Source organism: Micropterus salmoides, unplaced genomic scaffold, assembly GCF_014851395.1.
Source record: "Micropterus salmoides isolate LMB-PRFRI ecotype aquatic unplaced genomic scaffold, ASM1485139v1 Ms_hic_scaffold_2, whole genome shotgun sequence".
Lineage (NCBI taxonomy): Eukaryota > Metazoa > Chordata > Actinopteri > Centrarchiformes > Centrarchidae > Micropterus > Micropterus salmoides.
In genome coordinates, this window is record NW_024041150.1 from 53,329,468 (window position 1) to 53,345,285 (window position 15,818).

The following is a 15,818-nucleotide window of genomic DNA, read 5'->3' on the forward strand; positions in this document are numbered from 1 at the left end:
ATTTATTTTTGCATTGTTCTGACCGAACATCCAGAGAGGTTAAAAGTTACGAGACTGCAGTTTCCATTTCAAATGGTGAAATACAGTCAGGAGGCACTAAGTTATGTCTGAGTGGGCTCTGGCGCCATCTAGTGTGTCTGCCACTGTGCTTACAGCCTGTTTATTGGACAAGCAAGGCTGCTGCTTATTCTGTTTGTCCTGCCCAATCTCAGCTGTTTCAAGGGGATTTTTGCTCACATGTGGCACTGGCTGTATCTGCTGATTGGAAATGGAAGGATTTGGGCAGATGGCTTCACACCTGCAGTCGTCTGACTGACTACAGGCCCTTAAAGTGGGATCCAGGAACACTGTAAAGTAAAGATGGTGATGGATACGAGGCTGTATTGACACACTCTGCTCTGGTTAAGAGAAGAAGCAGTTCCAGTAACATCAATGGCCACAAGTAGGGCTGGACGATTAATCAAGAAGTTGGAATAAATGTGGTCTGAGCTCATTGTTTCAAAATTGCTTCACAACCTGGAGCCAGGAGATCGGGTACTTTTTAAGGGCCACAGGACGAAGCACTGGAGGCAACAACTGCTGGAAGGAGAATGACGACAGGACTAATGCTGTATTCCATGCAACTTGGAACGGGGAAATTTCCGACCTCCAACCAGAAAAAGTACCATGGAACGCCACCTTAAGTCGGATTTCCTACCTGTTTATTGTTTACATTTAGCGTCACGCACCACCATGCACCTGAAACGCTTTGAGGTCGCAAGTCGGAAGTTTCAGCTGGCCTGATGACAATTTTTACTGGCCCTACTTCCAAAATGTATTTAATCGCGGGTGGTGATGGTGCAGTGGATAAGACACGTGCCTTTGGTGTGAGAGACTCAGGTCCAACTTGCCACTGTGACAAATCCGCCAATGTGTCCCTGAGCAAGACACTTAACCCCTCGTTGCTCCAGAGGCGTCTGACATGTATAGCCATTGTAAGTCGCTTTGGATAAAAGCGTCAGCTAAATGAATAAATGTAAATGTTTGCAGTCAGGGTGCTTTCTATTGCTCCTTCGTCTGTTTTATTTAATCCCAGTCCCAATGTCCACACTTACAGACTCACAGACTTTGAGGCGCGTTCCCGGTAACTCCATGAGGTCTTAGGGCTGTCCCACTGTCGAGTCCTCAGGTGTGCGAGGGCTCTCTCACGGTCTGGAATGAAAACCCCTTATTTACACACTTAGTTTATTCAAGTATTTATTGTAGTTTTTGCCTTATGATGCTTATGATGAATAGTGCATTGATTGTTGACAAATGTAGATTGACATTTACGTCTCGTCCACTCTGTAGAGCGAGAGACTGCAAGACTTTAAATAATCAGGCAAAATCATAAAACAATCACTTATCAAGTGACGTCAGTCAAGTCTGTGAGGGTTCAGGGTTTAAGGTTTGGGGGGACAGTTGGATTGAGCCATGTTTCTAAACGGCCCTAGCGACAGTAACTAAGGTGGGCGGGGCGAGACGCCGTGACGTGGCGAGAACACTCCGCGGGATCCCGCAGCGCTCCTGTATCTCAGCCTGAAGAGCTCCGAGACCAGAATCCAGACTCAGTCCAGGACAACACGGTCCACCAGTCACAGCGGAGACCTGCAGGACGATGGAGAACCAGAACCCGGACCACAGGAGCCAAACAGCAGCCTCGTGCTCTGATAGCGCCGATGTTCAGGTCAGTGTTCATGACTTCATCACGAGACTAAAGACACGAGGAAGAGTCTCGAGGGTCCGTGTATCATCCGTTCATTCTGTTGTTAGAGATCAGAGCCTGAAAACCCGCTCCAGGGTTTGTGTTGACTCCGTGATTCCTGTTTTCATCTTGAAGAGAGGAAACTGAAAGAAAACATGTCAGTTTCCTCTCTTCAAGATGGCGTTTCTTTTTTCTTTGTTCTGTGGGTTTTCCCGCGCGGCGCATGCGCGGTGCGGCCCGTGTTGTGTCGGGAGCGCGCAGAACAAACAATGATGGTGAAAATGAAGCAGAGTCATTATATTTGCTCGTGTGTTGGTGAGTTTCTCTCAGTGACAAACAGTCTGCCTGCATTATTGTTCTCTGAATGATCGTCGTGCAGGTTTCAGCTCTAAATAGTATCTGTGGAGACTCTTTGTAGAGATCAGAGTCAGTCTGGAGTTTAGTTTTCCTCCACTGCTGCTCAGCTTTTCAACACATCCTCTTCTGAAGTTTGTTCTGTGGGACTTTCCTCCACGGTGCCTTTTTCTCACCAGAGACTCTAACTGATGCAGTGACCTGTATTAGTGTTAGATCTCTGTAGGCTCTGTCATTAGCTAGTTAGCTCAGTAAACAGTTCTGTACATGCAGGCCAGACATTAATTATGGATAGGGGGACAACATTTTCCGAACTGGGCCCCTCATAGACACCCACCCCAACACCTCCTCCATCTACCCTTAGTTCTAATACAAACAAGGCCATTACCCTGGACTGCGTGTGCGCCGCGTTACGGTTTGCTGAATTGTTTAAATTTAGTTGATTTGGTAAGTTGTCCTTGATTTTTGTGCTTCTACTGTGGTTAAGAAGGCTAAATAGTTTGTTTTTATTGTTGATGTACAAATTCGGGAGTCAGTGCAAGGTATTTTATTTTGAAAATCGACCGGATTCTCTTTGCCGTTTCTGTTTCTGACGTCCTGTCCGGCTCATCTGCTCTGTACTGCTTATTTATTCATTCACTGCAGTCACACATCCACATGACTCTGTCAGAGCCGAATAATGAATAAAGCTACAACATAAGGTCCGAGCTTATCGAGACTAGCGGGTCCTATAATGTAACGTTATGTCTCGAGAGTCAGATCTGAACTTGAAATGCATGCGATGGATAAGAAAACAAATATTCTAATGATCACACGAAACCCAGTGTTATCCTGTATGTTTTATACAAGCACAGCTGACAAATGTTAAAAACAAGCTAAATAGAAAGCTGTCTGTAATTTGGCAAAAACTCCGTTGCTGGCTGAGACAAAGCAGCCGCTCATCCTTCGACCAGGTGACGTTACCTGCGGGCAGGTGATAACAGCAGAGAGGAGGAAGAGGAGAAGGAAGGAGGGACTGATGCAGAGTGATGGTATTCTTTCTGTACGTCACTCAGTATTGTGACTTTATAATGCGACTTTGCTATTGTAATGTTGCTGCTCTAGAAACAACATTTAGTTGTATTTAAAATATTCAATTCTAATCCTATAATTCATTTAAAAACAACCAGGCAGCTCAATATATGCTGTTTGAAATTTTTATGTGTGCACGTAGTGTCTGAATATAAAACCCCAACACTACCTGAGCTTTGGCTGAATGTTTTGGTGGTCGTACTAGTCTTGGTAAGTGGGCTGGGGAGCTGTTGGGGGTTTCACATTTTCCAATGAAAAATATGTAATTTCACATCAAATTGGGGCTTTACATTATTATCACCATATCTCTGAACAAGTAGTTGGAAAAGCTAGAGCAAATAATAAGCAAACGACACCCAAAGATCTACTGGAGGAACTACAGTCTTTAGATTTGGTTGGTTCTGTCGCTCCACAGTGATTAGACATTTATGGCACTGCATGTTTGGGGCATCACCCCCTAAAACCCTGTTAATATGAGTAGGGGTGCAACAACTAAACGACGTAGTCGACAAAAATCGTTGGCAACGAATATAAGGTATGGTAGTTAGCGAGCTAGCTTCATGTTAAAGCCGTGTTACTTCACGTTATGAGCTGAAACGTTTTCAGCTTGATTGTTACAGTAATGGTGCTGTGAGTAGCACATAATTATGACACACAACGGCTGCGTTCACATTCCAGACGTGGCGACGTTTCCAGCTGGAGAACGTGTTGCTGCAGAGTGCGCAAGATAAGCAACACCGGACAATTTCATACTTTCTGAAGAAGCGAAAACAGTTCTCCTGTCTGTGCGTGAGGTGGCGGCTAATCTGCCCAAAACAAAGTTAGGGGAAACTATATTTGTTGTGAAACGCTGTCTACAACAAGATTGTTATTATTGATCTCCTCTTGTAAATTCAGCAAATGAAATGCATGACGTTATTCCTTTCTTTATATACAGGGTCAGTTTGTCCCGGGGTGTTGCAGTACTGGCGTGAAAGCAGCTCCGTCACTAAACAGCAGATCAGGACGTGATTTCAGTGTAACTTTCTGTTGCTGCAGCAGAAACGTTCATTAAAAGATGCATCTTTGAAAGCAGTATTTATTTTATTCTCTGTTAATTAGCACATGCCTAAAACGACCTCAGGATTAATTTAAAGGCTAATAGCTAAATGAGAGGCATTGTGTCATTTTGCGATTCATAATCCGAATAGTCGATTTATTCGTTTCAATAATCGATAGATTAATCAACTATCTCGTTGTAGTTTTATGATCAGAATCATTATAGTTTCATTTTACACAGCGTTTGACATTAATATAAAAAATGAGAAACCTCCTCCCTTCTGAGGTGCATTTTATTTGCACATTAAAGTCTCCTCATCAGCCTAAAAGGACTAGTTTCAGTGGAGTTCTCTGGAGTTTTGGTCTTGTTCTGACTGTCTTTCATCACATCCCGATTTATTCTATGTCATCCTGTGGACCTCGTTCCTCGTCGAAGTTTAGGGCCATTTAATCTATTTGCCGGGAGAGACAGTTTTCAAGCAGCCGTGCTTGAGCGTGCAACCGGAAGTCCCCCGAAACATTTAAAGTTTTAAGTAAAGCAGCCCAATTAATGTCTGTTATTGTTATTATCACAACACATCAGTGACATGGAAATTTGATTCATTTAAAGATTTGCTGCTATTGTCATTATTCTAATGTGCTTCACCAGGATGATTGAATAAAATATAGATTTATTGATTAGACATGTGTTTGATATTTTGGATAAATTGGTATGTTAATCGAGTAATAGGCAACGTTTCTTTCTTTAGAATAAACAAAATTAGTCGTTAGATTAATCAACTTGAAAAACACACACACACACCTCTCCATCCTTCTGCAGCCAGCCACTCCCACAGGACCAGTGCAGGTCAGGGATGGCATGGACTTGGTGTGATAGCACGTCAGCTCTAGGCTTGAATGCAGTGTGGCGGTCTGTGTTGTTTACTGTGGTGCAGTCTGAAGTGTGTGAGCACACATCAGGGAAGTGACCCACAGGCTGACCAGCCGTGAACCTTTGAATGAGTTTCACTTGGTGAAAACATTCAAATTTGACGTCTGTCGCTACTGTGGTGCAGAGATGGGGACTCAAGTCCGACTTAAGTCGCACACACAGTGACTTGAGACTCGAAGTGCGGGACTCGCGGACAATGTTTATTTTTTTTAGGAAACTTCTGAAGAGCTTGCTATTATTCCTTCCCTCTGTTACCTATAACCTGCCTATGTAACATCTGCCGCGCACGGCCCGCACGTGAGAGAGGACAGCGAATCGGAGGTTAACTCCGATTGTCGTTCGTTATGAAAAGATGAACGAGCGTTTGTTTACTTGCCAAACTTGTGGTGGTTGATTTAACGTAATCATTTACTGGCTGCCGTCATTTGAATTATTACCGTTGGCTGGAAAGAGGTTTATTGTCGATCATGTAACAGTTTTATTTAGTTATAACATCACACTGGTTTGAGAGTCTGGTGGTGTGTTGACTTACAGTTGTTTAATCTGTCATTAACTGCATTGCACATCACATGGTTGTGCTCTGTAAGTGAAAAACAGGTTACAGTTACAGAATTCCTTATAGCCGTTTTATTAGCAACCTGGATTAAACGCAGCAGGTGATACAACATTGCTATTCATTGCCAGGTTCATCCTGTCTGTTGCAATTGAGACAGATTAGCCTTGTGTGAGGCCAAAGCTAACCGCTTTAGCCAACAGTGGTCTTCTCAGCATGCTTCTTGTGATGGACTCTACCGCTCTGTGCTCTGTTGGTTGGCCCTCCCCACCAATTTTCCTTTAATAGAAAGCTGTGGCAGCGGGCAGGCGAGTCATCAGAGGGGATGGTGACTCCAGCCTGTAACAGTGAATTCAAAACGTGTTTAATACTTTCAAGCGCTTCTTGTTTAGTTGAGACCATTTTAGAATCTTCAACTCAAACTTGAGTTTGTGAAACCTATAGCTATAAACTCTCATTCAAGATGTTACTGGAACAGGTACTCAGAACCACAGCAATGTGTGTCAATGTACGTCATGACCCTTGCTGTCCCGGGTTCTCGGGCCAAACCACTGGGAACTCGTCAGTCAGCTAAGATCCTAATATGGTATCCATTTTAGTTTGATTGTGTTTATGATTTTTACTTTATCTGTGAGATCAATCATTTTCTTTTGATCTTCTGTATGTTAAACAGGCTCTGTCGTGCGGTCTGTCTTCCATGATGTGACATGCTGTGAAATACAACTCCTCTTTACTTCAGCAGCAGTTTCTGGACTAATCAAACTCAGAACTTTTAGGGTCTCATTGCATCTCGTGATGGTAATGCGGACTAGGATGATTCGGTCTGGTCTTGCTGTTCAGCTGCTGTCCTGCATCATGCGGGCAGAACTTAGTCCAGTGGTAATTCTGGACTGTGCATTGTCCTTTTGTACTCAGCATTCCTTCCGTCTGCCTGGAGTGACATATGATGATAATGGTGGTGATTTAAGAAAGGAACATTTTATCTTATTGTAATGCTGATCTCATGAAAGTCCAGCTTCATCTATGCTAATTTTCAGTTCTGAGCTTTCCTCGTCCTTAATTCTTGTCTTCATATAGCCTACTAAGGGTGTCCACCAATGTGTCCCTGAGCAAGACACTTAACCCCTCGTTGCTCCAGAGGCGTGCGACCTCTGACATGGACAGCAATTGTAAGTCGTTTTGGATAAAAGCGTCAGCTAAATGAGTAAATGTAATGTATTTTGTGAACGGTGCACCAAATGCAATCTTAACGTCATATATTAGGCTCGTTTTGTGTGTGGAACATATGCAGAGTTTCCACACAGACATATTAAGGGGCGGGGCAAATCTCTGCCTTGCGGCGCTACACAAGCAGCACGCTAACTAGCAACATGAGCAGCATGGCCAGTGCCAACGCCATACATACAAGGAACAATAATTGACAGGCTTCTAAACATATCACACATTCACGGACCGGCAAAACGCGTTCACTGACATCCTGGAACATCGGAAAACACAGTGCATGCGATGAACAGCCTTTCCTTCCTTCCTTAACACTAACTGGTCATCCAGTCCATTACAATATATATTTATTGTATTTTATTAGCTGTATGTGGTATTGTTTTGAGAATACTTTATTTAGTGGAGAACTTGGTAGTAGTTTGCAGCAGTATTTTATTTCGTAATTCTTTTTTATTAAAAAAAAATGTATTATGTGTAATTTGGAAGTTTGTTAAAAGTTTTCCCCTTACTGTACCGGAAATAAACCGAACCGTGATTTTTGTGTAGCCTACCCATCTGAACTGCAGTTTGTTTTCTTTTCTTTCCTCTGGACAGGGCTGCACACTCTATTGCATTTCTGCTCTCCTTTCTCTCCAAACATGTCTTCAGCTGGTTCAATTGTTTTAGACTAAAGCTTAAAATCTAAATCTATTTCAACCCACTTATCAAATTGTCCCGTTAATGTTTAATATTTTTCAGTCAACAATTTCACAACTGGTGACGGTAATCTGGGAGTGGATTCAGACTCAGTCCTCGCTTTACTCTGACACTGCTCTTTGTCTACTCTCTCTAGTCTGTACTTGGGTCCATGGCAATATTTGGGTCCAGCGAGTTTGGTTAAGTTTTTAATTGAAATGTAGTTTAGCAGGTTGGATTAAGTTAAGGCTTTTTACTTTTTTTCGTCCATTTAATGGCACATTGGAGCTAACATTAAGAGAGAGAGAGAGATAGATAGAGATATAGATATAGATATAGAGATATAGATAGATAGATAGATAGATATAGATACAACCAGCTGCAGAGATAGATAAATAAATGTAGAATTGTATAAATACAGAAATAGCCTTTTTTAATTACAAAATATATTTAATTTAAATTTATTTCTGCATTTATTTATATTATGTTTTTGGTCCCTCATACATCTGGGGTGCCATATTGTTGTGGAAATTATATCTTGCTGGTGAGGGATTAAGCTAATAATTGACCGTTGTCTTTGAAGAATTTATTAATAAAAAAAGAATAAACGGAGAATTACTAAAATGCATGTATAGCTTGGGCAAAGGGATGTATAGTCCTTTACACAGTCTTAGTTTTTATGTTTTGGGGAACACAGAACAGCCTTGAATGATCATTCCAGGAGAGGAGCGGGAACAAGAGGGGGGAAAACACCAAAACAATCTCACAGCTCTGATCTAAATCCTAGTAAATGTGGTCGGACTAAGATGAGGAGTATAGAAGAAGAAAAGGGTAAGGATAAAAACACAATACACATAGATCTATAAGACATAATAATAATAATAATATTAAAAGATTACAGGACAGAATTTTCTGCCATAACATGGTGCAACTGAAACAAATGGGCCTAAATGTAGTTTAAATTGAGTTTTTCATTATTGGCTGTATATAGTCTATTCTTAATATTTTGTTTTAAATGAGACTTCACAGTCCGTTTGAACCCATAGACACACTTTCCATTGCGAAAAAAAAAAATAATAATAGGCTAACCTCCTGGGTGTGACTGTGACTTCACAATCACAGATTCATGGGTAAACTGTGTCTTTATATTTGATCCTTACCCATTTTCATAATCAGGTAGCCGCCGGTATTTAGTCCAATCAGGGTCCGTGTTGGTTCTCCCTTTATTTACTCGTTGCCGTGGTGAATCATTGTATCAGAGCTCCATTGATGATGGTTTTTTTCATTCCCACGCACGCCTGAACCAGAAATTCAGTTTCCCACCTCAGGCTCAGTCAACTCAGAGCTCAGGGATTTTCTAAAAAGGGCTCAGCTGTCTGCATTTACACACATTCTCGCATGTAATTTTTTAGTTTTACCGTTACACAATTTTCTTGAGTACTTCACTGTGAACAGCCGGGCATATATAGTAATGGCATACTGATAATTTCTTGAGTATGCAGTACATAGTGAGTGTGTATGACTGAGTATCTAATAGACAGTACATACTCGCTATGTGGTACAGTACGTTAGTATGTGATTTCAAAGATGTGCTCTGTCATTTATTGTTTTAGATTTAGATGTTATCGACCATGACCTTTCACTTACTGTGTTTCTCTCTGTTGATATAGAGAAGGAGAAGAAGAGATGGACTCGAACGTCCCCGCTGTCAGTACTGTGACAAATCCTTCACAACGTCTGAATATTTGAAGATTCATCAGAGAGTTCACACTGGAGAGAAACTGTCCAGCTGTGACCAGTGTGGGAAAACTTTCACTACCTCAGGTGCCCTAAGAGTCCACAAACGGGTTCACACTGGAGAGAAACTGTACAGCTGTGACAACTGTGGGAAAGCTTATACTACATCAGGTCACCTAAAAATCCACCAACGTGTTCACACTGACCAGAAACCGTACTGGTGTGAACAGTGTGGAAAAACTTTCAATAGATCAGATTCCCTAAAAATCCACCAACGTGTTCACACGGACGAGAAACCGTACTGGTGTGAACAGTGTGGAAAAACTTTCACTACTTCAGGTCACCTAAAACTCCATCAACGTGTTCACACTGGAGAGAAGCCGCACTGGTGTGAACAGTGTGGAAAAACTTTCACTCAATCAAGTGCACTAAATATCCATCAACGTGTTCACACTGGAGAGAAACCGTACAGGTGTGAACAGTGTGGAAAAACCTTCACTGCATCAACTCACCTTAAAATCCACAGGCGTATTCACACTGGAGAGAAACCTCACTGGTGTGAACAGTGTGGAAAAACTTTCACTCAATCAGGTGCCCTAAAAAAGCACCAACATGTTCACACTGGAGAGAAACCGTACTGGTGTGAACAGTGTCAACAAACTTTCACTACATCAGATGACTTAAAAATCCACCAATGTGTTCACATTGAAGAGAAACCGTACAGCTCTGGCCAATGTGGCAAATCTTATACCAACCAAGGAGAACCCTTAGAAGACACAAATACATTAACGAATCATCACTGTGACAGTTTTCACAGAACCGAGCTAGCTGTTTCCTCCTGCCCTGAATACAACCCTGTTATCATGTGACTGTGCTAGACTAACGTCATGTGATGACAGCTGAGGAAGTTTGATTTGGAAAGCCAATAGCAAAATTAAAAAATTAAACTGCAGTAGCCAGGTTACAACCAGTAGAGGGAAGTCACTGCATTTTATAATTTGTGTCTATAGGTAATCACACATCTGACATAAAAAATTACTTGTGGAGTTCCCCAAGGCTCCATTCTAGGGCCTCTTCTGTTAACGTCTACATGGTTCCACTCGCTCAGATTATGTAAAACAACAAAATGTTACCATAACTAGGCAGATGACGCACAAATAATTTACATAACCATATCACCCCCGTACAAGTGCTGAGGAACTGTATTAAACAAATTAACAATTGCATGTCCTAAAATTTTAACAAAGATAAAACTGAAGTCAGTGCTCAGCTTCAATTGGTAATGTTAAGAACCACAAACCAAGCCAGAAATGTTGGTGTGGTCAAGAAGTCAGACCTGAATTTAAGTGGTTACATTAAGACAAGTCGGCCTACTATCACCTGAAGAATATATCAAGGATTAAAGGACTTTTGTCTCAGCAGGACCTGGAAAAACTTTTATCTTCAGTCGACTCAACTACTGTAACGGTGTCTTTACAGGCTCCCTAAAAATCCATCAGGCAGCTGATTCAGAACGCTGCTGCTCGAGTCTTCACTAAGACCAAAAAGGTGGATCCCATTACTCCAGTTCTGAGGTCTTTACATTGACTTCCTGTATGTCAAAGAATTGATTTCAAAATCCTGCTGTTGGTTAATAAAGCACTAAATGGTTTAGGGCCAAAATACATTTCTGATCTTCTGCTTTGTTATGAACCATCCAGACCACTCAAGTCGTCTGGGACAGAAAGCAGAAACCTGTCCCAGACAAAACTAAACGTTTTTATGCTCCGTATATCTGGAAGCAAGTCTGCTGAAACTTAGTTCTTTTAAATCAAGACTGAAGACTTCTTTTTACCTCTGCCTTTAAAGGAGACCTATTATATTATTAGGCCACTGTCTTCTAATTGGCCAAGACCTGAAGCATGTTACCAGGCTGCTGTTGTTGCTGCTGGGCGGAACAGGCAGACTGAGCTTTGCCGTGCCGTTGATATGAACACCAGCTCCGTCTGGCTCTGTATTACGTAGAACGGAGCTGTTGGTAGAAAGAACCCGTTCAAAACAGGAGGAAATCTGAGGTTTCTGCTCACAGGGATTTCTTTTAAATACTTTAACCTATTTTTTTGAAACTTTGACCATTTTAACATGAACATCCAACATTATAACATTGTAGATAAGTCATAAAATGTTGAAAAGCGTAACAGGTCTCCTTTAATTAAATCAAATGTTGCCATGTTGCTTTTATGTTTTAAGTAAAGCACTTTAAATGGCCTAGTTGTTGAAATGTGCTATACAAATAAACTTGCCTTGCCTTATAGTACTATAAAAGAATTCAGTAGTTTGAGGTAGTGTCAAGATTTCGTCATTAATTTGTTCAGACTGAAAGCAAATCTAGTCGAAAGCAAAGAGACGCAGATTCACTCCAGTTGGCTCCAGCTGAGGTGAAGACGTGTCAGCTCAAGTTTGAAATGTTTCATCTTCAATAAGATTCTCTTTGATACAGACTGAAGCTCTCAACATGGCTCTTGCACCAACCCATCTGCTCTGCTTGTTGTTTTGTACTGGTTGCAATAGTTAATGTGTCTTTGTCGTTAATGTATTTTATAAATATAATGTAAATATATCAGTCTCCAAAAACGGCTAAAGCTAATTTCTTTTGTCTGCTAATGATGTGTCTGCTTAAACAGTAAGATGAGAGCATTCATTGATGAACTGACAGTTTGTCATAAACTTAATGTGACCATGTGACGGCTAAAGGGAGAACTGTAATAGAAACAAATAGATTTTACCTGTATGTACTTTTAATAATCCTCTATGTCATTACTTTATGTTCTTTGCTCATCTTATGTGATGTTATAATTTCCACTAAGTGTACCAGTGTTTTGATATAATGACCTTCTGTGAGATTGTTTTGTTTCATGCTTTCCTGTGAGAAAGGAGTTTCCACTGTGGTCAAGGCTGAGAAAGGCTTTTCTGTTGGACTCCACAATTATTCTCTAGTATTAAATGTCTTCTCTGTTTCTCTGGGTCAGACTCTCTAACAGCCCTCTGGTGTATGAGCTCTGCCCTTCAGCTGATCACTCTGTTATTCTTACTTTAATAAATATCACAAAGACAACTGTTTTTTGTATCGTCTTTATTTCTTAATTTCTTCAGAAGAAAATACACACTTTCCACCAAAAATCAGTTGGCGGAACCTCAGACCAACAATCATAGATACTGTGACGTGTTCACCGTCATCCCATCAGGTCTGTGAGGGCGCCGGATTAAACATAAATCCAGTTTTATAAATGACACTTAAGATTGGTACCACAACCAACATACTGCGAATGAACTACAAATATTGTTTTGTTTTGCAGCCTTGTCAGGAATTGATGGTGTTGGTAGACCCAAATGCAAGACACGTATGTAGTAACAGATCCGAATAATAAAAACAACAAAGTAATCTAGACGCAAGCAGACGGATCACAAACTAACACCAACACAGATTAAACAGAACCAAGAGCAGACAAAACCCAAAATAACGCAAACACATAACTAGGCGTAAATACAAAGACATGAACTAAGGCACAGAACTAAAATGCAGGGCTCAACCTAAGATACATCACAGGAAACACAGACTGAAAGATCAACAACACAAGACCATAGCCAGACAGGACTGAAACACAACAGACAATATAACAGATACCTAACTGATGAATAAATAAACTCACAGAGAACTAAACAGAACAGACGACAGGACTAAAATTCAGAAACGAAACCAAAAGCCCAGAAACAGAGAAACAAGGCAGCATAGAGCTGTGGTTGAATGGAACTCTATTCCAGGTCATATTGTTAAAACTCAAAATAATATTGTTTTAAAAAACAAGTAAAGGAATATTTCATGTCTGCTTATATTAGTAAATAGAGCCTATCATACATTCTTTTATATTTGTATTCCTTGAAAATTTGTTGTTTTGAAATGTGTTGTTATGTACATTGTTTTGTACATTGGCTGTGTATGTTCTTGTAGTATGTTAATCTGTGAATTGATTGTGTTGTGTGTCATTCTTTATTCTTATGTGTTTTGTGTGGACCCCATGTGTTTTTTGCCTCAGCTAATGGGAATCCTAATAAATCCAGTTTGATATTAAATTAGTTATGAACTTTAATCGTGCGTCTCTTCATTTTACTCACACACAAAGTAGCTATTTTTATTGGTCAAGCATATAGTTTTGCATTATATCCCATCAAATCTGATGTTTATGTATAGCCTACATTTAGCTCGTGGACTGGATGGTCTTATGCCCATTCGGCAGGTAAGAGCAAAGTTAAGAAACGTTCTGTGTGCGGGGTTGTTTAAAAGACTCTTAAGCCTATTTGAGGGTCCTAGACGTAGTGGTTTTTGATCTGGTTCAGGTCTAAACGTGTAAACATCCTAAATGACCCTTTTTATAGCATTTTCACAAACAGAAAAAAGTTTATGTGGGTATTTCTGACAGCGTTAAGGTGTTTGAAAACCTAGTTGAGTAACAATTGTACTACTTTTGGTATGAACTCATAATGCAGTAAAATGTTCCCGTCAGTTTTTCATTATTATATCTGATGTTTCTGCTACATTAGGCCCTATCTGGCATTTTACTGTGATAGTTGTGTAAAATAAATTTTTGGTTGTTTTATTGAAAAGTCTTTATAATCATAGACACAGAACGTATTGTTTTCCCCCTCTCATCAATGTGTTCTGGTCAGCTGTTTCTGTAGAGTGGTGGCAGAAGTATTCACTTAATTTAGACTACTTCAGTAAAAGTACTACTACCACTAGGGCTGTACATAGATTATTTTTCAAGTCGATTAATCTAACGACTAATTTTGTTTATTTTAAAGAAAAGTTGCCTTTTACTCGATTAACATACCAATTTATCCAAAATAAATATCAAAAACATGTCTAATCAATCAATCTTAATTTTATTCAATCATTAGAATATGAAATAGCAGCAAATCTTAAAATCAATCAAATTTCCGCGTCACTGATATGATATAACAACAGACATTAATTAGGCTGCTTTACTTAAAACTTTAAATGTTCCTGACATGGATTAATTTCAATATTGAGTAATGCAGTATGATAATCAAATGTATTTCTGTGAACACCTGTACTGTCAGTTTCAGCTGTTTTGTTGCTCATACGTGGCCGTTAAATAAACAGAAAATATGAAACGGCCGAACATTAGATGACATGCATGTAACGTTACCATGACAGCAGCGGGAGAGAAATTACTTTTAACATGAAGGCAATAACATTTTAACGGACTACGTGGATTTGCAGTGCTGCCGTCTAGACAAAGTGCTGCGGGATACTTTCGTTTCAAGTATTCATGGTTTCCAGTTCACGGAGCAGCATGTTGTTGAGTGTCTGTCTGAAATACTCCAAACTTTAGATGGTCGAAAGCGCGGTCTTGTAGCTGGAAATTGTCCAGGTGAATCCCACACCGTATTACGTAATCTATTACGTCGACGAATCTCCCCAGCCCTACTACCACACTGTGAAAACTGCAAGCCCTGCATTCAAAACCTTACTTGAGTTAAAAATATTATTAGTAACGTAAGTATGAACAGTAAAAATAGTCAGTAAAAGTGTCCGGTTAGTGTTTCATAGCACTATCTAATGTTTCTGGATCAATATTCCTGCTGCATTAATGTGTATGTTGCATGTTACTGCTGTAAATGTTTGCGGTGGAGCTCATTTTAACTCCTCAGTGGAGTGAAAGGTAACTATTTGCCTCTATTTGTCATTCCACCACTGCAGTCCGCATATAACGGTGGATGAACAGAGTCAAGGTTAGTAGGCTGTGAGTGTGTAGGCCTATACTGCATGGCAGTTTGATTGAGAAATTGAAAAATAGTTGTGCTATGTCCCTGCCTTGACAAGCCCCCAATTCACTCAAGGATAACCATGCTAGCATTTTTACCACACTTTAATTCATTTCAATTAGCGCTTTTCACATAGAGCAGGTCTAGACTGTACTCTTTGTGATATTTCCAGAGAACCAACAATTCCACCAAGAGCAAGCACTAGGCGGCAGAGGCAAGGATAACTTCCTTTTAAGAGGCCTTTTTTGTACATAGAGAAAGTCCTCAGATCTCTGAGTGTAGCTCATGATCAATGGGGGCCACGTTAGCATTAAGCCTGAAGCCCATCAAAACACCACAGTGGTCGGTGGGATGTGGTGAGTTACTTTAGTGGAACTACTGTAACGCTAACGTTAGCGCTGCTTATTAAGCTGTCTTCTGCTCTTGATGTTCACTGGTAACGTTATGTGGGTCTGTTGTTGTGATATGCATATGTACCTGATAGACCCTGTGGTACACATGTGAAAAACAATAGTCACTTTCATGGCAACATTTAACTTTAACATCAAGCTGCAAACTTGCTCATACCCAAAAGCATTAACGTTAGAGAACCGTTGGGCATCTGATTCTGGAGGCCCCGGGAGCCAGTGGAGGTCACTGAGTAATGGAGCGACATGAATCCTTTTGGGCTGATCAAAAACCAGACGCGC

General features: G+C 40.5%; 1 protein-coding gene across 1 annotated transcript; it reads left to right on the forward strand.

Moving 5' to 3' along the window:
* Window positions 1-1,254: 1,254 nt before the first annotated feature.
* Window positions 1,255-11,358, forward strand: LOC119912666 (zinc finger protein 239-like). Its single transcript, XM_038731953.1, has 2 exons — window positions 1,255-1,705; window positions 9,237-11,358. Exons 1-2 carry the CDS (start codon window positions 1,637-1,639, stop codon window positions 10,170-10,172), a joined length of 1,005 nt encoding a protein of 334 aa, XP_038587881.1. The 5' UTR covers window positions 1,255-1,636; the 3' UTR covers window positions 10,173-11,358.
* Window positions 11,359-15,818: the final 4,460 nt, after the last annotated feature.

Bases quoted from the DNA above. Each gene is read 5' to 3' on its own strand.
- LOC119912666 (XM_038731953.1), top strand. From the start codon at position 1,637: ATGGAGAACCAGAACCCGGACCACAGGAGCCAAACAGCAGCCTCGTGC. The intron at 1,706-9,236 runs GTCAGTGTTCAT...CTGTTGATATAG, and splicing joins CTGATAGCGCCGATGTTCAG to AGAAGGAGAAGAAGAGATGG.